The following is a 24147-nucleotide window of genomic DNA, read 5'->3' as shown; positions in this document are numbered from 1 at the left end:
GAAAATGAGATGAAAATAAATTTAGATTGTCAAAATGAAAATGAAAATGAATTTCTTTTTTGTTTGGGGATTTATAAGAGGGGGGACGTCAATTGGGAAGGGCGGGATTTTAAATCACAAGCGGGAAGTGTGTAATTTTATGGTGGGATGGACCACGTTTGGGCTGGGCTGATGTGGACATTTGGGCTGGGTTGTGTGAAATTGAGAGGTGCGTAGGCATTTGAGGAAGGCCGGGTTGACCAAGTTTCACAAGACCTAGTACAAGAGCATCTGCTTCCTGTACTCGGCTGCCTTCCAGCTAGGGGTTTTGCTTGACCAACTAAAAGAAAAATATGAATTATACGAAAACCATATATGTTACACGACAATATATCGATTGATCGATTCCCTGGAAAATCAAATACCTGGTTCTATCTGACTAGCTAGCCGACTTTATATACATTCTATTCTTTCATCCCTGAATAAATAACTGGCAAATACATAGTTGACTAACTTACATATATACACATGAACATTTATCAGGGTATAAATATATGTAAGAGGCTAGGGAATCCCTCACAATATTATATTGTATATATATATATATATATATATATAAAGTAGTACAAGAACTAGCAAGCTAGCTTGGTAGATCTTCTTCTTGATCATCTTCTATCTTGATCAGCTCATTTCCAGCTACATCAGAACTCTCTAATTGCAATGGCTCTTCCTCATATTATTATTAGCTTGATAATATTCTCAAGCTTCTTTCCATTTCCATTTCCATTTCCATGCCATGCAATCACAGACACGCTTACAATTTCAGAATCGTTGAGAGATAACCAAACGCTGGTTTCTGCCGGTGGTGTTTTCGTCCTCGGTTTCTTCATCGATAGCTCTTCAGGTAATCACTATCTGGGTATATGGTTGAAAGCTGATGCAAAGAGAGTTGTATGGGTTGCCTACCGTGAAATACCTATATTGGACTCTTCCGGCGTGCTTCAAATTCGGGCAGGGAATCTGGTTATCTCCGACCGCCGACAACTGCAGCTCATAGTCAACTCGGGAAACGTTGCCGCCACCACCAAAACAAGTGCAACACTTCTTGATACTGGAAATCTTGTGCTAAAGGATGAAAATACAGGTACATATACGTAGTATATAATTTACTTCCTGAACGACTTCGATCATCTCATGTTTTCAACTTCACATGCAATCACAAATTATCCGTCAGCAATAGAAGATAATTATCTATAATTGCAAGTTGTTATATATTGAGTTGACCCAAGTGACGAGCTACAAGGCTAATGGATGAGTTAGGGTTATATAAGATGGTCAGAAGTTCGGTCATTTCTCAAATTGGTATGTGTAAAAAAATAAAAAAAGAGCTAAATCTACAAATCCGCGATTATGTTTAAGATTCATTATTGATCTAACCGGATTGCAGGTAACGTAACATGGCAAAGTTTCGATGTACCGACTAATACATATCTTCCGGGGATGAAAATTGGGCTGTTTGACCTGAACACAACACAGCAAAGCTTTCAGATTCTCACTTCTTGGGCAAGCCCCCAAAACCCTAATCGTGGCGTCTTCACCTTATCAATAGACAGAATTGACTTCACTAAAATTGATGTTTGGCGAGGAGATGGACTCCAAATGCATATCGCTTTCTGGGACGGACATGATCTCCGGTTCATTTTCGAAAACACAACCGTAAACAATGACTACGACTTTAGCTACAAGTCAATTGATGGATATGAAGCCTACTACACTTTTAGCCACAGCAGGAAGTATGACCTCATGTGGTTTGTAATGGCTTCGACAGGAAATCTGGACCAGTACTTCATGGTGAATGGGAAGATTACTTCTGTGAGTCATGCCTTGTGTGAAGATTCAGGTGGTGGTAATAGTGGAAAATGCTTGACATCTCTACCGCCTATGTGTGGTGATACATTTAACGAGAGGAATGGTTCCACTGGTTCGTTGCCGTCTACGGTTGAGGTCGAGTCAATTGATATCGGGGCTAGTGATTGTGAGACCTTGTGCAAGAGCAATTGTTCTTGTACTGCTTATGTTTCAGTTCAGAGTGATCGATCGGTTTGTCAACTTTATTATGGGAGTCGACAGGAGTTGATGAAGATCATGGAGAAAGGGGGAGGGACTATTTATTATGTCCGTGGTTCTGCTAACACAAGTGGTATGTATCGATCCTTCAATCTCTTCAATCAAAATCACTGATTAATAATCCTTTTTTACGTGAAACCATTTCAAATATTTCAACTTAATTATATTTCTCTTTGGTTTAAAAGTTGAAATCTCTTGGAGTACTCTAGTCGACTGAAGCAGATTCACGACCAAAACTCATTTATTCGAATGCATCATTTCAAAAAAGATGCGGTATATATGATACGGTAAAAAAAAAACAAGTATTCTGCATATATTAAAGTATATTAGATTTTCCCATATATTCTAGTTTAGGTTGATATCTAATCACGTCAATGAAAGATACCCATTATTTTACTAGGTCTACATTCCTATTCTGAAATAAAACAGTGAAAGTGAGAGTTTTATATATCAAATGCAGTCATTTACTAAAATCAATGGTGACGATACACTACTGAATTCATATTCTTATCTCTCTGGTGTGTATAATTAGGTCAAACAGTACGTGAGTCAAGGTGCATATGTTATGTGCCTACAAATGAATAGCTTGTTTGATTTTAGATTTTTAATGACATTATGTGAATGAATATGCCCGTCTTATGTGCGACGACTATAGATAAACATTGCAACAAGAATTTGATTAACATGATTTATATGTATATACAAATTCTAGTTCAATAGCGTAGCTGCAGTTCTAATCTATTCTATATATCTATCTGAAAATACAGCGTGATGGCGGCCTCTCCATTTTATATATAAATTCGAAGTAATTAATCATAATATATATGCTCTCAAATAAAAATGGTCAACCAAAACTGTTAGGTCAACATTCAATTGATTCAAGACGTAGGGGTATTACAGTATATGCCTATTCCAAGTTATTACTTGACCTTTCTAATGAAGCAAGAAATTGTTACAATATTAACATACTGCACATTGTGCTGTTCGATCGATTCTTCAGGTGGTAAGAAGTGGAAAAGGTGGTTAACGGTCGTGCTCCCGGTGGTTTTCCTCTCGGCACTTATTTCAATCTTCTTATTCTGCTATCTACGTTGGAGAAGAGGACCTAAAGGTTTGAGTTTGAACATATCTTCAGTTCGGTTGATAAAGATCGATATTCTTAACTAATCTGTGTAATTAATGTATATATTTTTTTGCCATGATGTGACAGGAAGTAGACGAGAAGTGATAGTCATTTCGGATGAAGTGAGATTATTCCAAATTGGCTCCAGTAATGCTTCACCAATTCAGTTTGATCCAGCTAGGGTTGCAAATCTGATGGAATTAAACAGATCGCAGAAGGATCAGGAACTGCCATTCTTTACTTTCTCTGACATAAAAACTGCAACGAACGACTTTGCAAAGGCTAATAAACTTGGGGAAGGCGGATTCGGGCCTGTCTACAAGGTAATGCAAATTAGGAGAGTTGAACCCACCAAATCATATATGCATCTTTGTTCACTGACTTTGTGTATTTACTGGCATGCATGTATATCGTTTGGTGAACTAGTTTGTACGTATCACAGCTTTAGTGTGCAGTTTCTCAAAAAACTTAAGGACCAGGCTTATATATATAGTTGGCAATGCAGGGAAGGCTATTAGAAGGACAGAATGTCGCAGTGAAAAGGTTGTCCGAATTGTCGAGGCAAGGATTGGAGGAGTTCAAGAACGAGGTCTTAGTCATTTGTAAGCTCCAACACAGGAACCTGGTCAGGATTTTGGGGTGCTGCATTGAAGGAGAAGAAAGTATACTAGTTTATGAGTACATGCCCAACAAAAGCTTAGATTCCTTCATTTTTAGTATGTGAAAGTTCTCTTTTTAGGCTTTGAATCTCATATATCTTGCGTCTTGTTCTTGCATGCATTTCAATGTCATACATCTTTCTTCAATTGGGTGCATGCAGATTCTGCCAAACGGGCTCTTTTGGATTGGAAAAAGCGCATAAAAATTATTGAAGGGATTGCTCAAGGTCTTCTATATCTTCACAAGTACTCAAGATTACGAATCATTCACCGCGATCTAAAGACCAGTAACATTCTGCTGGACAGTGACATGAACCCGAAAATTTCTGATTTTGGCATGGCAAGGATTTTTGGGGACAATGACACTAAAGGAAAAACAAACCGGGTTGTTGGTACATTGTAAGTAAAATGTTTAGAAGCATGTATGTACTAGTATCTTTTTCGTATGGTCTTGTTTGATTCAGTATCTAATGCATATAGTACATGTTTCTGATTCGCAGTGGTTACATGTCTCCGGAATATGCCATGGGCGGCCTATTTTCTGAAAAGTCAGATGTGTTTAGCTTTGGGGTGATCATATTAGAGATCATTAGTGGGAAGAAGAACATTCCATATTTTGAGTCCGATCAAGATAGTCTAAACTTACTTGGCAATGTAAGCAATTAATCAATCGTAATAATCATTTTTCTTAACACAAGTGTGCATGCAGGGCCGGCCATGTGTATAAAGAGACTTAAGGCGGAAAATATTTTGAGGCTCTAAAATAGATACTTAAGAAAATCCTAAAAAAAATCATCTACTACATATTAATAACTCACAAGTTTAAATTTCAATAAATTACTATTATTTTATGATGTCTTATGTGTTTAGTAAAAATTTATGAATGAATAATGGTAACTCATTAGACTTATATATAAACACACTAATTTATAAAAAGTTAGACTTTATTTTATTTTAACCTCATGTTTGTTTAGTGGGTAACGCTAACTTTTCATTACTAAAAAATGGTAATTAGTCAATTTAACTCTCATTTTCTTTCTTTTTTTTCTTTAATTGAGGCCTCTTAAAATGTAGGGTCATAGGCTTGAGCCTACATGCTCTAGCCGCAGGGCCGGCAGTGTGTGCATATTTTGTCCTGTTACTTATTACGGTTTGTGAAATTGGTTTGTCATATATACTTTTAGGCCTGGAATTTATGGAATGAAGGCAAGAGCATGGAGTTATTAGATTCAACACTGGTTGCATCTTGTTCAAGTAGTGAAGTTACGAGGTGTAATAACCCCAAATTTCTCAAACGATATTTGATTTGAAGTAAATTCTATAAAGTTTTGAAATTCATTTAAATTGAATTTGATTGTTTGCATGTGTACGAAAACGGAAACGGAAACGTTCCGAGAACGTTTAATAAGAAAACGTTACGTTTCCGAACGAATTTATCGACTTTTATTCCGTTGCTCGGTTGTGAAAACTTCCTTCACGAAAGTTGTAGAGCTCGTCGATACGAGTTCGAGAGTATGTGACGCGTTCGAATCGGACGTCGGAGGTAAAAGTTATTAACGTCGGAACTTAGTTTCCGATTTGGAAACTAGTATAAATAGATAATTATGAGATTAGGGTTTCCATAATCAGAAACCCTTTCTCTCTCTTCTCTCTCACCCCGCCGCTCTCTCTTCTCTCTCCCTCTCTCGGGTTTTTCTCTCCTTCCCCGACTCACCCTCCCCTCCTCAGAAAACGCACGCCGATCTCCCTCACCGCTCCACCGTGTCGCCCACCGCCTATCTAGGAAGCATCACGCGACCCTTCTCTACCGACCCCAAGCTCGACACGCCGTTCACACAGCACCGGAGCTCCACCCGACCTTGGACTCGGCAGAAGAGACGTCCGCATCCTAAGCGCACCCCCGACGAAGCACGAGCACGGAGGAGGACTTCTCTACGCCGATCCTCGCTTGGTGCTCCCTGCCTTCATCTTGGAGACCATCGACGATCCAAGCCCTCCCGAGACCAAATCGGAGATTCAAACTTCGATCAAGGTATTAATGGATGTGTTGTTTGGTTTTGAGTGTGTGATGTTGAATTTGGGATAGTTTAGAATGATTGTGGAGTGAGAATCGGAGGAGGAGGAATTTTAGGAATACCGCCGCCTTAGGCGGCGCGTGGGGAGGCGTGGGGTGGTGTAGGGGCTGCTTAGGAGCGGAGGGAGGAAGAGGGGAGAAAGGAGGACGGTTTTGGGGTGGTGGTGGCGCCACACGCGCCGGTTTTGGGCTCGGCGCGTGGGCCCCACGCGCTGCCGGCCGGAGGTGGCGCGTGTGCCACACGCGCCGCCGTGTGAGGCGGAGTAAATAGTTTCGACTGAAAGGGTATTTTGGTAATTTACTGTGTAACGGTAAATGTAAATGTAAATTTTATTTACGTATGGTAAATGTAATTAAGTTTTACCTACGGTAAATGTAATTATAATTTACTTTCGGTAAATGTAAAAAGTAAATTGTAAAAAGGGTAATTTAGTAAATTTTATTTACTGAATTTGTATTTACATTAAATCGTACGTATACGTACAGAAATACGTATTAATATTTATACGTACAGAAATACGTATTAATATTTATACGTACAGAAATACGTATTAATATTTATACGTACAGAAATACGTAATTAATATTTATACGTACAGTAATACGTATTTAATATTTATACGTATAGAAATACGTATTAATATTTATACGTACAGTAATACGTATTTAATATATATACGTACAGAAATACGTATATAATATTTATACGTACAGAAATACGTATTAATTGAGTAGTGAACAGTAACTTCGTATAAACCAAAATTGCTGAACAGTAACCGTATATTACTGTTTTGGCATTTAAAGGTTTACGAAACGATTCTAAATTCTTTTCTTATTCTTTTAAGGTGATCGTTAAATCGAGGAAAGGAATTAGCATCGCGAATTGTGGAATTACGCTCAAGTCAATAAGGTGAGTAAAATCTCACTGAATTACGAATCTACCCTCTCGGTGATTCAACATTTTTGCAAGTGTGTTTATTAAATGAATTACAACATGTATATAATTTAGTGAGCTACATATATACAGTATAATGGTAATAAGTACATATATATATATAGTTCATTAAATTACTTACAGTTATTAATTCATTGAAAATAGTCATTTCGGTGACAGAAAAATTGTGCATGTGTATGTGATTTCAATGGTACGATATGATGTGAGATTATCGTACGTAATTTTTCAGGTGTTTATGAAATATGACATGTATAGGATATAGTGGACTATGTATATATTGTATAAATGGTAAATAAATACGAATATATATAGTTTGCTATATAATATACTGTTATGATTTTTATTGTGGATATATCGTGAAAGTTTTAAAACGTACAATATGATGTGCGATTATTGTACATGATTTTATCACGAAGAATGTGAAATATTGTGATTTGTCTTCGGACGTGATGTGTGGTACAATATGATGTGAGATTATTGTACCTGTGAGGCAAGTCGGAACCTAGCCTTTGGCCGGGCGAAAGTTACGATACAGTTAGAGCTCTAGTCTGTCTGCCATAGTACTGCATGAGGTAACGGGTGGTTATCTGATCATGGGTACTCAGCTTGTTTTGGATGTTGGGTGGCGGGTGGTTACCCAACATCAGCGGTACACTAAGTGAGAGGTAACAGATGTGTACCAGCGCTCATTAGTTACCATTTTGTGAAAGTATTAAAGTAACCAGATGGGTTGCTCGTTTTCTCATGACTTTCATTATACTGTGTTGATGTGGAGTTGTGTCTTTTATGAGACGAGAGTTATTTTAATATTTTACTCATACGAGCTGTAAAGCTTACCGGGTTTGTGTTGCAATCCCGGTGCACCAATTTCAATGGTGTAGGGGATACTTCCGCAGGTGCTGAGTAGTGGTGATTGAGTGACGACTCCGAAGACTCGAAGTCGATCGCATCCAGTCGTGGTGAGGTTCCAGCGTGGATTTTGTGTGTGATTTGGTGTGATTTTATTTGTGAGGTTGTTGTGAGGATTATACAATTCCATTTGTTATATGTTGAATTATCATTTGGGTTTGTAATAATCGGCTTGACTGAGTCATATTTTAAACTCAGATGTGATCCGCTGTTACGCTTTAATGATTTCGATTTATTTGAGATTATTTGGTGTTTAACGACTTTAGAATTTTGAGTTTTTAAGCTCGAAATTTTGGGGTCGTTACACGAGGTGCCTCCAGATGGGGCTTCTGTGCGTCCAAGAAAGAGCCATGGATCGACCAAACATGTCGAACGTGGCCGCAATGTTAAGCAATCAATCATTTCCTCTGCCTTTTCCTAACGAACCTGCATTTTGGAGCCAGCTAAGTTCTACTGATGCAGATACATCTTCAAGCAGGCAACGACATTACTCTACAATCGATTCAACTCTAACTATTTCAGAAGTGCATGCAAGGTAGTAATGTACGTAGAAAGCTCAAGCGTTGTAGGCATTGATCATTACCAAATCCATCATGCAAGTACTAGTACTGTAGTACTATGTTCCGTTTGTTGTGTGAGATAGTTGTGTAATAACCCTAAATTTCAAAACAATATTTGGTTTAATTTAAATTCTATTAAGTTGTGAAGTTCGATTAAAACGAATGTGATTGTTTGCGATGCTTTGAAACGAAAAACGGAAACGTTTTCGGAACGTTTAATAAGAAAAACGTTACGTTTCCGAACGAAATTATCGACTTTTATTCCGACGCTCGGTTGCGAAAACTTTCTTCACGAAAGTTATAGAGCGCGTCGATACGAGTTCGTGGATATGTGACGCGTTCTAATCGGACGATGTACGTAAAAGTTATTAACGTCGAAAGTTAGTTTCCGATTTGGAAACTAGTATAAATAGAGTATTTATGAGATTAGGGTTTCCATAATTGGAAAACCCTCTCTCTCTCTCTTCCCTCCGCCTCCATCATCTCTCTCTCTCTCTCTCTCGGTTCTCTCTCTCTCCCCTATCGTGCTCTCTCCCCGAGTCCCTCCCTCTCACCGATTCACTCTCTCCCTCTCCCTCTCACTGATTCACTCTCTCCCTCTCCCTCTCACCTGAAACTCTCTCTCCTTCACCTCAGAAATCGCCTACGTGCGATCTGCCTCCCTAGGCCGCTGTGACGTACACCGCCCATCTCTTCGACACCGCAAGGACCTCTACAGCCACCCTTCAGCCTGCCAGCCTGTACCTCGCCGCCGTGAGGACCCCCGACGTCGCCACAGTTTCTGCAAGTTTCAGCACCGATCTTCTTCGCCACCATCGAGCTCAAGGCGAGCTTTCCACCATCGAATCGAGGTGAGATACATGCTAGGAATGATTGTGTGATTGTTGTGATGATTTTTGGGGTGTTTGGAGTGAGATCGAAGTTTGATAGAGGGGAGGGTTACCGCCGCCTAGAGGCGGCGCGTGGGGGAGCGTGGGAGGAGTAGGAGGTGGTCTGAGACCGTAGGAAGGAAGAGGAGGAGGAGGAGAAGAGATTGGACCCGGCGGTGGCGTGATACGCGCCGTGTTTGGCATCGGCGCGTGTGCCCCACGCATTGCCACAGTGAGTGGCGCGTGAGCGCCACGCGCGGCCTGCCGGAGGTGGCGCGTGCACCCCACGCGCCGCCACGTGCGGCGGCGGTGTGAACAGTATTTCAGAAGGGTATTTTAGTAATTTACTTACGTATGGTAAATGTAAATTAAATTTTACGTACGGTAAATGTAAATATAAATTTTATTTACGTACGGTAAATGTAAATTAAATTTTACGTACGGTAAATGTAAATATAAATTACTTCAGTAATTGTAAAAAGTAATTTGTAAAAGGTAATTTAGTAAATTTTATTTACTGAGATTGTATTTACATTTGAATAGTATGTATACGTACAGAAATACGTAAACATTATGTATACGTACAGAAACAGTATGTATACGTACAGAAAATACGTAAATAGTATATATATGTACAGAAATACATAAACAGTATGTATACGTACAGAAATACGTATTATTTTGTGTATTTGTACAGTAATACATGAACAGTAACGTGAACATTAACCGTGAACAGTAACTTCGTAAAAACCAAAATTGCTGAACAGTAACAGTTTATTACTGTTTCGGCATTTAAAGGTTTACAAAACATTTCTAAATTCTTTTCTTATCTTTTCAAGGTGATCGATAAACCAAGGAAATGAATTATCTTCGGAAATTGTGGAATTACGCTCGAGTCGATAAGGTGAGTAAAATCTCACATATTTATGAATCAACCCTTGCGGTGATTTTAAGATTTTTGCAAGAGTTTTAAATATTGAAATACGACATGTATACAATATAGTATATTATATATATATTGTATAAATTGTAATAAGTACATATATATATGATTTGCTATAATATATACTGTTATGAATTCATTTGAAATAAGTCATTTTGATGACGAGCATGTGATTTTGATAGGGAGCATGTTAAACGTTTTGTCTTCGGACTTGTTTATAAATTATGACATGTGTATGATATAGTGGATTATATATATGTATTGTATAAATGGTAAATAAATACATATATATATATAGTTTGCTATATAATATACTGTTATGATTTTATCGCGATGATGTCATATTGATGACAAGATTTTATCGAGCATGTGATTTTGTTTGTACAATATGATGTGAGATTATTGTACGTGATTTAACATTGAGATTGTTAAAATGTGGATTTGTCTTCGGACGTGATTGGTACAATATGATGTGAGATTATTGTACGTGTTTGGCAAGTCGGAACCTAGCCTTTGGCCGGGCGAAAGTTACGATACAGTTAGAGCTCTAGTCTGTCTGCCTTAGTACTGCATGTGAGGTAACGGGTGGTTATCTGCTCAGGGGTACTCAGATTGTTTTGGATGTTGGGTAGCGGGTGGCTATCCAATATCGGCGGTGTATTACGAGAGGGGTAACAGATGTGTACCAGCGTTCTTGGTACCCGTATTATAAATGCATTTGGGTAACCAGAAGGGTTACGTAATTTTCTCATGAGCATTTCATTTCATATTCCTTTGGGACAACCAGATGGGCTGTCCATTGACTCATGAGGGCATTTATATTTGTCGATTTGTGATTTTTCGTATATTTTGATATGCGAATTATATTTTGATTTTACTCATACGAGCTATAAGCTTACCAGGTTTGTGTTTACAATCCCGGTGCACCAATTCGATGGTGTATGGGATAATTCCGCAGGTGCTGATTAGTGGAGATTGAGTGACGACTCCGGAGGCTCGAAGTCGTTCATATCCTGCTTGTGGTGAGGTTTCTAACTAGGATTTGTGTGCGAGAATTGATGTGGTTTTATTTGTGAGTTTTGTGAGAGATTGTGAGGATTATTACATTCCATCTTATGTAATGTTAAATTATAATTTTGGGTTGTAATAATTGGTTTTCTGAGTTGTATTGAGAACTCAGTGATGATCCGCTGTGCACTTAAATGATTTCGATTTCATTGAGATTGTTTTTGGTGTTCTAATAACTTTGGAATTTTGAGTTTTTAAGCTCGAAATTTTAGGGTCGTTACAAGTTGTCAAACAAATAACGTACGATAATTTTGTGGTTAAGCCAGAGAAGGTATCGTTAATTAACATGGCCTTTTTTGCAAACCACACTCCTTTGTAATTGTTTAATATTATTTCAATTTTCATTCTTAATTCACTTCCACAATTACCCTTAGTTCTGAGTCGTCTTCTCTCGCACCAAAAAATAACACCAATCACTTCAAGAACCCAGAAACTCCCACGAGACCTTTTCTTTGGCGTTGATTTTCTCCACACCACCAGTTTGAGTTCTTACAACTATCATACATAATCAAGCCAGGAACACGAGTGCCCAACCTTTAATTCGGATCTACCCCTTCGCTTGCCCTTCCGGCGTTGATTTCAGCCTAAGGACGAAGACTATTGCGGTGGTGAGGGTCCAAGTTCAGCCGATTAACCCAGATATTAGGAAAACCCAAGTGAAGGTTGTGGACATCGTGTAGTCTTTCAGCTCGCTAAGCCCCTCACTGCTTATTGCAGATGTTGTTAGAATTCGATTATCTTGTTTTTGAAACAGGATATGATTGAACCAAAATTGAACAATCAATCTCGTAGTAGCAAAATTAGTGTGAAGAACAAAATTATAGACTTGAAATAAAAACTGAACTTTGCAGTTGTTACAAATTCAGATATAAAATTCTCTTTATGACCTTACATATTGATCAAACATCTCTAGAGAAATTTTTATCAATCTAGGCAAAATTAAGTAGAATATATATACATATATAGGTAGGTTAGAGAACGGACGTCCGGATGGTGTGGATTCGCCCATTCCGGCAACTGGCGACGTGCAACGACAGCGCAGATGGTGCCCACCGCACTCTCCCTCCCAACGCTCTTCTCTGTGTCGGCCGGAGTTCCATCGCCAACTCACGGCAACTAGAATCTGCCCATTTCCAGAAATTTCAAGTTTTTAGGAAATATGCAGATTTCGGCCGTCGTAAATTGGCGATGGAGCTCCAGCCAAGCGCCGGGAGGGGGGAGTGCGACATGCACTATCCCCGCCATCATTGCGCGTTGCCGGTCGCCAGAACGGGCAACATCCGCACTTTTGGTGCACTACAGACGTCTGCTCTTGATCATCTCTCAATATATATAATAAGAAATTATAATGAACGTAATGTCAATCAATTGATCTAATCTAAAAATTATTTAGTAAGCACTAAATGTTATAATATCACATACGAAACCGGTAAACTCGAAAGCATATATAGTTGAATCAATTCAATCAAACGAACAAAGCATCGTCATTAAACATTGAATCTCAGACTAAAATATTTGCATCATAAGCAAATAACGCTAAAACAATAATGAAAAAGCTTAATATGATCAAATAGAGTTGAGACGTGTAGATTGAATCATGGTACATGATAGAACTAGAAAGCGAAATAGATCAATGAGGTTGGCGTCTCAAGCTCGAGGAGATCATTTAGAATTTTAGGGAGATCCTTTTTAATTTTTGCAAACCATGTAATCTAAAGATCTTGTGATAGAGCTTCTCTTTTGTCCTAAATACATTTGGGGTCGTTTCAAACTTTCAGTCTTGCTAGGACTGACCTTGCGTCCTTATTTTTCCGTTCCCTTATCCAATACGACGTTGTTAAACTTACATTAATTATAAACGACGTCATCTTGAGGTATAAGTGTATAACCACGAGAGAGAGAGAGAGAGAGAGAGAGAGAGAGAGAGAGAGAGAGAGAGAGAGAGAGAGAGAGAGAGAGAGAGAGAGAGAGAGAGAGAGAAAAGGACTCCTGCAACTCTGCATGTCATCTTCCTCCTCAAATTTTGCCCAATTCTGCCATTGAAATAATGCTTATCTGCAGTAAAACTACAAAATTCAAAGTGATAAACAAAAACTCTGCCTAGGCAGCTGCCTAGGCTTGCCCATGAATGGATCCGCCCCTGATCTCTTATATAGGAAGCAAATGAAATATTAAACCTACAAAATATTTAAAGAGAAGAATTCAACCTGAAATAAAATTACACAAAATATTTATTATTTTTAGTAGAGAATACAGTAAATACCCGTGGTGAAAAGTCTGATATTTTCACAGCATCAATTATCCTAGCTGCATCAGGAAAGCATTAACTTCACCACTCCCTCTTAATGCTTTGCTTCTTCACTTAGGGCTCGTCAACGGGCCAGGCCGAACTGGGCCTTAATACATTTAAATAAGTGACGAGTCATGCTGGGTATTTTCACATATATGAATATCAAAGTCCGCCCACCTAGAGCAGGTCTTCCGGGCTTTTGCGGGCTGGGTCTTGCGGGTTTTTACAGGCCAGGCATTGAGGACTTGTATTAGAAAAAAAACATAATACTCTCATTTAAGAATTTAGAACAATAAAAAAATTATTATAAAACATTCTAAAAAAACGTCACAAATAAATTCTAGTTTCGAAATATTATCGATCAATACCAGTAGATGTGATCGATATATATATTTGTGGACCCTGTAAAAATATCGTCCGTTTTGAACATGGTTTGACCGTCCGAACATACGGTCAACAAAAAAAAAGACGTTTTGACATAATAAAACCTCATTGACCGGGGCTTTGTCAAATGGGTTTTCTCGTTGCGACCACACACAATCAGTGACAAAAATTAGGTAATTTCAAATATGTAAACAACTTTCGACATTCGCATCTTGGTAATGGGTCCTCCCTTAGGGCATATTAGTGGTGTTTTTAATTTACCGGAAATTCCGAAGGTCAAATAAGATCCGAATTGAATGAAATTTTAAAATAGTTAATAAATATATATACCGATCACATTATATGGTGTCGATCGATTCTGAGAAATTTCCTTCATATAGTCGCTACATAATGCGATAGTTTTATTATAAACCTCATATAAAGGTTATGATACATTAGTGGACACTTCAGCGATCAACAACTCCTGTTTGAAATATGGTCAATCGACACCAGCAAATGTGATCGGTATATATATTTAGGGAACCTGTAAAAAATTATTCGTTTTGGACATGGTTTAACCGTCTGTACCTACGGTCAACAAAAAAAGAGGCGTTTTGACATATAAAAACCTCCATTAACCGGGGCTTTTCCACATGGGTTGCCTCGGTGCGATCGTGCATAGTCGGTGACAAAAATTAGGTGATTTCATATATACAAACGATTTTCGGTTTTCGCATCTTGGTAATTGGTCTTCCCTTAGGACATATTAGTGGTGTTTTTGGTTTACCGGAAATTCCGACAGTTAAACGAGGTCTGAATTGGATGAAATTTTTACAGGGTCACAAAATATATATACCGATCACATCGGCTAGTGTCAATTGATCCCAAGAAGTTTCCTTCATATAGTCGTTTTATAATGCGATAATTTTATTCTAAACCAAATATAAAAGTTATGATACATTAGTTGACACTTAGGCAATCGACAACCCTAGTTCGAAATATGGTTAATCGATATCAGTAGATGTGATCGGTATATAAATTTATGGACCCCGTAAAAATTCCGCACGTTTTGGACAAGATTTGACTGTTCGTACATATGGTCAACAAAAAAAAGATGTGTTTTGACATATTGAAACCTCATTGACCGAGGCTTTGTCAAATGGGGTTCCTCAGTGCGACTGCACACGATAGGTAACAAAAATTAGGTGATTTTAGATATGCAAACGGCTTTCCACGTTCGTATCTTTGTAATCGGTCCTCTCTTAGGGCATATTAGTGGTGTTTTCGGTTTATCGGAAATTTCGACGATCAAACGAGGTCCGAATTGAATGGAATTTTTATAAGGTCAATAAACATAAGTACCGATCACATCGGCTGCTGTCGATTAATCCAAAAACGTTTTTTTCATATAGTCACTTCATAATGCGATAGTTTTATGAAATGACTATATGACCGGGGCTTTGCCAACGGTTTTCAGTGTTCGCATCTTGGTAATTGGTTTTCTCTTAGGACATATTAGTGGTGTTTTTGGTTTACCGAAAATTCCGACGGTCAAACGAGGTCTGAATTAGATGAAATTTTTACAGGGTCACTAAATATATATACCGATCACATCGGCTAGTGTCAATTGATCCCGAGAAGTTTCCTTCATATAGTCGCTTCATAATGCGATAGTTTTATTCTAAACCAAATATAAAGGTTATGATACATTAGTTGATCGACAAATCTAGTTCAAAATATGGTTGATCGACACGAGCAAATGTGATCGGTATATATATCTAGGGACCCCGTAAAAATTTCGTCCATTTTGGACATGGTTTGACCGTTCGTACATACGGTCAACAAAAAAAGACGCATTTTGACATATTAAAACTCTATTGACCGTGACTTTGCCAAATGAGTTTTCTTGGTGCGACCGCGCACGATCAGTGACAAAAATTAGATGATTTCATATATGCAAATGACTTTCGAAGTTCGCATCCTAGTAATTAGTTCTCCCTTAAGGCATATTAGTGTTGTTTTCGGTTCACCGGAAATTATGACGGTGAGACGAGGTTTGAATTAGATGAAGTTTTAACAGGGTCCCTAAATATAAGTACCGATAACATCAGCTGGTGTCGATTAATCCCGAGAAGTTTACTTCATATAGTTGCTTCATAATGCTATAATTTAATTTTAAATCTAGTATAAAGTTATAATATAAATAAATATAAATTTTAAATCTAGTATTATTAACATATATAATATTTTTATGTATAATTATTACCAAAAAATACTTATAATTGATATATGTATAATATATTATATGCATGGATAATATTTTATTTTTTGGCGGGTTTTTACGGGTCGGTTCTTGCGGGCTTTTGACAGGCCGGGCCCACGAGCTGGGCCAGGTTTCACATCTCTAAACTAAGTCTGGCCCTCTACCCACGAAAGCAGGCTTTGGCGGGCTTTCTCGTGGGCCGGGTAAAAGCTCATCGGGCTTGCAGGCATCCGCGAGCTTTTCGGATCTGCGGGTTAAATGATGAGGCTTATCTTCACTCCAAGAAAACCTCTTAGATATTTGAACCTTTCTCTTGACAATGCCTTGGTGAAGATATCTACAACTTGGTCCTCAGTATTGCAATAAACCAACTCAACCGCATTCTCTTCAACTGTCATGGCAATGTGCTTGGCCATGTTGTGATAAACTGGATTCTTGCTCATAGAAATTGCAGACTTGTTATCACTAAGAATAGTTGTTGCAAACCCCTGCTTCTCACGAAAGTCCTTCATGACTCTTCTTAGCCAAATTGCATGTGAAGTAGAAATTGATGCATATACATACTCAGCTTCAGCTATAGATAACGCCACTGATTTTTGCTTATTTGAAGCCTAAGAGAATACACTAGTCCCAAGTGTGAAAGTATATCCAGATGTACTTTTCAAATCATCAACATTGCCTCCCCAATCACTATCACAGAAGCCAACGAGGTTTTGGTTCCACATTCCTTTCATACATAATTCCAAAATCCATATTACCTTGAATGTATCTCAAGATTCTCTTACCAGCTCCATAGTGAATCTTGGTAGGACTGTGCATAAATATGGACATCGAGCTTGTAGCATACATAATATATGCTCTTGTTGCAGTAAAGTATAGAAAGCTTCCCACTAGACTTCTGTATAAACTCTCATCTACACTACCACTTCCATCTTCTTTTGAAATTTTTTCATTGACAACTAGAGGAGTAGCCACATGATTACATCCTAGCATCTTAAATTTCTCTAAAATTGCCTTTGCATATTTTTTTCTGTGAGATAAAAATTCTTTCCATCTCTTGAACTATCTCTATTCCCAGAAAATAATGCAATATTCTCAAATCACTCATTTCATATTTCAACATCATATCAGACTTGAAATCAGAAATCATTTTTTCACAACTTCCAGTAAATACTAAATCATCAACATATAAGGAGACAATAAGTATACTTGAAGTACCTTTAGTTTTGGTGTGAAGAGCATACTCATTTTCACTTTTTTGAAAATCTCTCTATGTGAAATAGGAATCGATTTCATCATACCAAGCTCTTGGTGCTTATTCAGGCCATATAGAGCTTTATTCAACTTGTACACTTTCTGCTCTTTGCCCTTTTTGATGAAACCTTGCGGCTGTTCCACAAAAACTTCTTCTTTCTGCACTCCATTTAGAAATGCAAACTTGACATCTAACTGATGTAGATACCAGCCTTTTGTGAAGCAATTGAAATCATACCTCTTATAGTCTCATGCCTTACCACTGGTGCAAACGTTTCATTGAAATCAACTTCTGGTATATGTACATACCCTTTTGCCACCAAGCTTGCTTTATTTCTTTCCACATAACCATATGCATTCAGCTTGGTTTTATAAATCCATTTCAAACCAATGACATCCTTGTTGTCTGGTTTATCAACTAGCTCCCTAGTGTTGTTTTTCACAATCACATGTATTTCCTCCTTTATTGCTACTCTCCATTCATCTTCTTTCACTACATCTTCAAATTTTTCTGGCTCAAACAAGCAGCTATTACAGCTTGCATACACATCATTTAAGCTTCTCATCTTTATTGGTATTTAGCTTGGTGTAGATTGAGCCTCATAATTTGTAGGTTATGGTTGTTGAGGGCTGTGAGGTGGAGACAGTTGTGGTGGATCGGTCAAGTTCCAGCTCTTCTGTACCTTCTTGTTCATCTTCAAAAATTGCTTCTTTAACTCGGATTGTACCTTTTTCCAATCCCAAGATGAATTCTCACTGAAAACATCTTTTGCATCTATCAACTTTTCTTTTTCCAAACTGTAGAGTGTATAGCCCTTTGATTGTAAGTTGTACCCCATGAAAACACACTTTTTACTAGTCTCATCCAACTTGGTTGTCAATTTTTTAGGTATGTGAGCATAGCAGATAAATCCAAACACCTTCAAGTGATTTACACTTGGCTTTCTTCCACTCCATGCTTCAAATGGAGTCATGCCTTGCACATCCATTGTAAGATGTATGTCCATTAAATACAGAACAATATTAACTGCTTCACCCCAATACTCGAAAGGTACTCTCTTTTCAAATAGCATGGATTTGGTCATTTTCACAATTGTTCTATTTTTCCTCTCAGCAACTCCATTAGTCCATTTTGCTGAGTAACTCACTATAAGCTGCCTTTCCAAACAAATGTCTACACATAAATTCTTGAACTCATTTGATGTGTATTCACCACTTCTGTCTGATCTTAATTTCTTCAACTTCAACACATACTGTCTCTTCACCATAGCTTGAAACTTCTTTAAAATAGTGAATACATCACTCTTCAACCTAATGAATAAATCCAAGTCATTCTTGAGTAATCATCAATAAATGTCAAGAAATAGTTGTTACCTCCCTGTGTTGTTGTTTTCATTGGACCACAAACATCATAATGTACTAGCTCCAGTGGTGTTGTTGCTCTCCATGTCTTTCTCTATGGAAATGAGATAGTATGCATTTTCCTAAGTGCACAACCTTCACACACATCATTCACTTCTGTAATTTTTGGTAACCCCTTCACCGTTTCCTTTTCATGCAGTAGCTTGAGACTTTTGAAATTCAAATGTCCAAGCCTTTGATACCACAACCAGGGATCATCCTTCACTTCCATTCTTCTTGTTGTCTCAGCAGCATACTTGAGAGTTAGAGGAAAACTTATGTTCCTCTTCATATCTATATCCACCATGACTTTTTGTTATGCTCCCTCTCTCAAAAATTTGATAAGAGTCATCACCATAATGTAGATGATAACCATGCTCAATAAGCTGACTAACTGATAGGAGCACTTTATGCGACGTTCTTAACATATTTTTACCTCCAATTGTATTTTTCTTAGCTCTTATTGTTGTAGTATTGAGTCATTTAGTCAAATTATGAGTCTATGGTGGCGTTGGTTGCATTTTGGTGTTAAAACAGGTTGAAAACACATAAATTGTCTAGGATGATTATGTCTTTAAATGCATAGATGATGGTTTTGCATTCCATAAGAATTAATTTGTGAGTTTCATTGATAATGTGGATTTGGTATGAACATGTGAGATATAAATTGATTATAATATGACATACATGTTTGGTTAGTTTAAAGTTCATGACAACCTATGAGTTTTTGAGCCTATATGTATTTTCTTCATGAGATATAATAAGAAATTTCGTGGTTGTTTTTTAACCTCATTATTCTTTGCACATATTTAATAACTATGTGTCATACCTTTTAATGGACTCTAGAATTTACTATAACTCGCTTTGGTGATTGTTGAAACTTTTAAGTCATAAAATGCTATGACTTTTAAAGTGATTTATGGATCATTTCTAGGAATACCACCACTTTTGCCAAACAACCATGTGTCCCTATATGTGCCATGTTTATGACCCCTTAGTTGAACCCTAAGTAGCACGGACACGGACATGATTCCATACGTAGACACGACATATAGAAATTTTTTTGGACACAGACACGTGGTGGACACGTTAATTAAATATTATTTTTAATATATATATATATATATTTATTAAAAAATTATTTTATAAATTTGAAAGTATTTAGAATTTTAGATGTATATATATATATATGTGCCAAAGTGTGCATTAAAATAATGAAAACATAACTTGTTAGAATGGCTAAGGACTTGATAAGTACCTTGGATAACCAAGGTTCGAATCCCACCACAAGCATTCTTATTTTTATCACGAGTTTTTCTCCTTATATATATATATAAATATTAAAGTGTGCATAAATATAACAAAAACTAAATCTGTTGGAATTGTTGAGGAGTTGTTGAGCTCCTTGGATGACTAAGGTTCGATTCTCACCATAAACACTTTCACTTTTATTATGAGTTGGTGCGTATCCGTGTGTCTGATTCGGATACTTGCGTGTCCAGGCCGTGTCCAAAGTCAGTTTGCGTGTCCGTGTCGGACACGCAATACGGTGCCATGAGCACGTGTCCGTGCTACTTAGGTTGAACCTCATTTGAGCCCACATTGAGCATTTTCTTCCTTATCTATATTATCTTCATGCTTAGTATAGTAATTTCTACCTTATCCTATAGATTTGACAAAACTCGTTTTGAGATAATGTAGTGATGATGTATGAAATAAGTGTGGGGTGGAAGACATATGAAAAAGATCAAAAGCTTTTAAGCAAAGTGACGAAAAAAATGAAGGAAATTGAAAAAAAAATCGAAAAAAAATTTACTTTGTTTTTTTTTATTTTTGTAAAAGTGTAAAATGAAAAAATTAATAATACAATTAAGGGTAAATTCCTCCTATGGTACCTGATGTTTAGCTACTTGGACATTTTGGTACCTGATGTATGAAAACAGATAATTTGGTACCTAAAATTCTTAAATTTAGGCCATTTTGGTACTTATGTCAATTTTGACCATATTTTCAGGGTTATTTCGGTCATTCTATATCTAATTTATTTCATTTTTTCATAATACCTTCAAATTGCTTCTAAATTATCACTAAAAATTTGATAACTCATCCACTTAGTATTTGTGATGATTTACGTATATAATTTTTCATAATGTAGTTATCAATCGAAATTAATTTTAATTATATGTAAGTTAAAAATGTATTTAATAAAAATTTACAATTGCATAAAAACAATTTATTTTCCGTTGCAAAAATAATTAGGATACAATAAGTATATTAAGAAAAAAAATATTTTTGATATATGCAAAGTAGAGTAGATATATCAATTTAATTATCTCCAAAGAGAGTCAATTATAAGAAGAAATGAAGAAAAATGTGAATTTAATGAGTTTAGGGCTAGAATGACGAAAATAACCCTAAAAATATGATCAAAATTGATAAAGGTACCAAAATGGCTTACAAATGAGAACTTCATGTACCAAATTGTTCGTTTTCATACATCAGGTACCAAATTGTCCAAGTAGCCATACTTTAGGTACCATAGGAGGAATTAACCCTACAATTAAATTGTAAAAAAATATTATTATTTTTTATTTTTGTAAAGTGTAAAATGAAAAAAAATACAATTAAATTGTAAAAAAAAAGTTTCGTTATTATTTGCGTATACTTGTATTTCATTCTTTATACAACTACTAACATTTTTTTTATTTGTATAGTTTAGTTGTCAGTTGTGGATTTTAAAAAAAGAGTTGGAGAAATCTATAGTTAACAGTTGATTGAAACTCTCAATGAATTGGGAAGGACAACAAGAGTTACAAGAAGCGGAGTTCCACCACACTCTAACTTTTGATTCATGATTTGCAATTAATCTAACTCATACTAACTTTTACTTAATCATTAACATTTTACTAACTTATTCTTTAAGATCCTATCTCCAGTTTTCTAATTATCTTTTTTTATGCGATGCAGTTTAAGTATAGTGAACATGCATTGAGTGTTGATATAGTAAGGATGCCCAACTTGAATTTGGAGGTGTACAACTCCAAGTGGCGTCATTTAAAACTTGAAAAGAAGTGGAAGAGTTTAGGCTAAAGGACTATTGTCACGACCCCGAAATTTCGAGTATAAAACTCAAATTTCAAAGTCATGAAAAACTCTAAAACAATCTCAATAAATCAAAATCATTTTAATGTCACAGCGGATCATTACTGAGTTCATAGTACAACTCAGTCAAATTGATTATTACAAACCAAATTTATAATTCAACATTATATCAAATGGAAATGTAAAAATCCTCTCAAATCCTACTGTCACGATCCCAAAATTTCAAGTATGAAACTCAAATTTCAAAGTCATGAAAAACTCTAAAACAATCTCAATAAATCAAAATCATTTTAATCTCACATCGGATCATTACTGAGTTCATAGTACAACTCAGTCAAATTGATTACTACAAACCAAATTTATAATTTAACATTATATCAAATAGAAATGTAAAAATCCTCTCAAATCCTCACCACAAGAGAGAATAAAACAACTTAAGTCTTCAGAGTTGTCCGTCGATTTCCACTAATCCACACCTACGTAATTATGCCATACACCATCGAATAAGTGCACCGGGATTGTAAACACAAACCCGGTAAGTTTTGCAGCTCGTATGAGTAAAGCAACAATATAACTCGCATAAAAATATATACGAAAATCTACAAAGCATCAATTATAATTGCACTCATGAGTCATTTGACGGCCCATCTGGTTGTCCAATAATATATGAAAATATATATGCTCATGATAAATCGGGCAACCCCTCTGTTTACCCCAAATACATTTATAATACGGGTACTCATGAGCGCTGGTACACCTCTGTTACCCCTCATGTTAGTACGCCGCCGACATTGGGCAACCATTGCTACCCAATATCCAAAATATGGGTACTTATAAGCCGATAACCCATATGTTACCTCTCATGCAGTACACCGGTAGAAAAACTAGAGCTCTAACTGTATCGTAACTGTCGCCCGGCGAAGGCTAAGTTCCGACATGCCAACACGTCCGAAGACTGGTCTGAAGACAGAAAAACATGTCCGAAGACATAACACACGTCCGAAGACAGAAAAACACGTCCGATGACAGAAAACGTTTTAACAAAGCTCAATGTTAAAACCACGTACAATAACAATCCACTTATGTTATTGTACTACAACAAGCGACTCTTGGTCAAGTAAAATAAATATCAACGTTATAATGAACTCATTCACAAATGGAAATTATGACAATATATAATATAACAAACCATATATATGTACCTATTTTACCAATTATACACATACACAATCCACTATATCATATACATATCATAATTCATTTTTTTTAATTAAGCGTAATTATGAATCTCCGCAAGGGTAGATTCGTCACTATGAGATTTTTACTCATCTTATTTTCCTGAGCGTAAATTCCACGATTCCGAATCTCGAATCCTTAATTTGTTGTGTCGATCACCTAGAATAGATAAGAAGTGAATTTAGAATCGTTACGTAGAACCTTAAATGCCGAAATAGTAATAATATTTTATTGTTCAGTAATTTCTGGTTTTATGAAATTACTGTTCACGTAGTACTATTCACGTATTAATGTACAAATACATATAAATTACGTATTCCTATATAAGTATATACTATTTACATATTTCTGTACAAGTACATAGTACTTACGTATTTTTGTACATCCATGTACTATTCAATAATATATACTGATTCAGTAAATACTAATTACCGATTTACTATTCAGAAATTACTTTTACAATTAATGTACGTAATTTATATTTACATTTACCGTACATAGAATAAATTCACATTTACTGTACGTAAATTACTTTTTACATTCACCGTACGTAAAAACATTTTTACAAAAATTACTGTTGAAATCACTGTTCACGCGCCGCCGGTGAAACCGGCACGTAGCTTGCCACCACCACCCCAAAACCCTTTCTTTCTTCCTCCTCTACCCCTCCGCGGCCCAAGGCTGCCTCCAAACCTGCTCACGCTCCCACACCCGCCGCCGTAGGCGGTGGTACCTCCCTCCTCTCCTCTCCTCCTCCGAACTTCCCCTAATCACACCAAAACAACCACAAACAACCGCAATAATCATCCTAAGCTAACCCTCACCTTGATTGGATCTCGAAACGTCGAATTTGTCACCGGAGACACTTGAGAGGCCGGCGGTGTCGAATTGAGCAGAGGCGAGGGGCGAGCGGCGAATCGAGGTCTCAATCCTGTCGTAGATGGCTCCAGAGGTGAGGAGAGGTGAGGAGAA

The 24147-nt window shown here is 36.9% G+C and overlaps 1 protein-coding gene across 1 annotated transcript; it reads left to right on the top strand.

Moving 5' to 3' along the window:
* Positions 1-699: 699 nt before the first annotated feature.
* On the top strand, positions 700-8466 carry LOC126782390 (receptor-like serine/threonine-protein kinase SD1-8). The gene is made up of 9 exons (XM_050507629.1): positions 700-1123; positions 1427-2179; positions 3107-3217; positions 3317-3552; positions 3735-3945; positions 4050-4287; positions 4389-4542; positions 5073-5158; positions 8137-8466. The coding sequence occupies exons 1-9, from the start codon at positions 700-702 to the stop codon at positions 8363-8365; spliced, it is 2442 nt and encodes an 813-aa protein (XP_050363586.1). The 3' UTR covers positions 8366-8466.
* The last annotated feature ends 15681 nt before the right edge of the window (positions 8467-24147 follow it).

Source organism: Argentina anserina, chromosome 2, assembly GCF_933775445.1.
Source record: "Argentina anserina chromosome 2, drPotAnse1.1, whole genome shotgun sequence".
NCBI lineage: Eukaryota > Viridiplantae > Streptophyta > Magnoliopsida > Rosales > Rosaceae > Argentina > Argentina anserina.
This window is presented reverse-complemented; position numbering and strand designations above follow the sequence as displayed.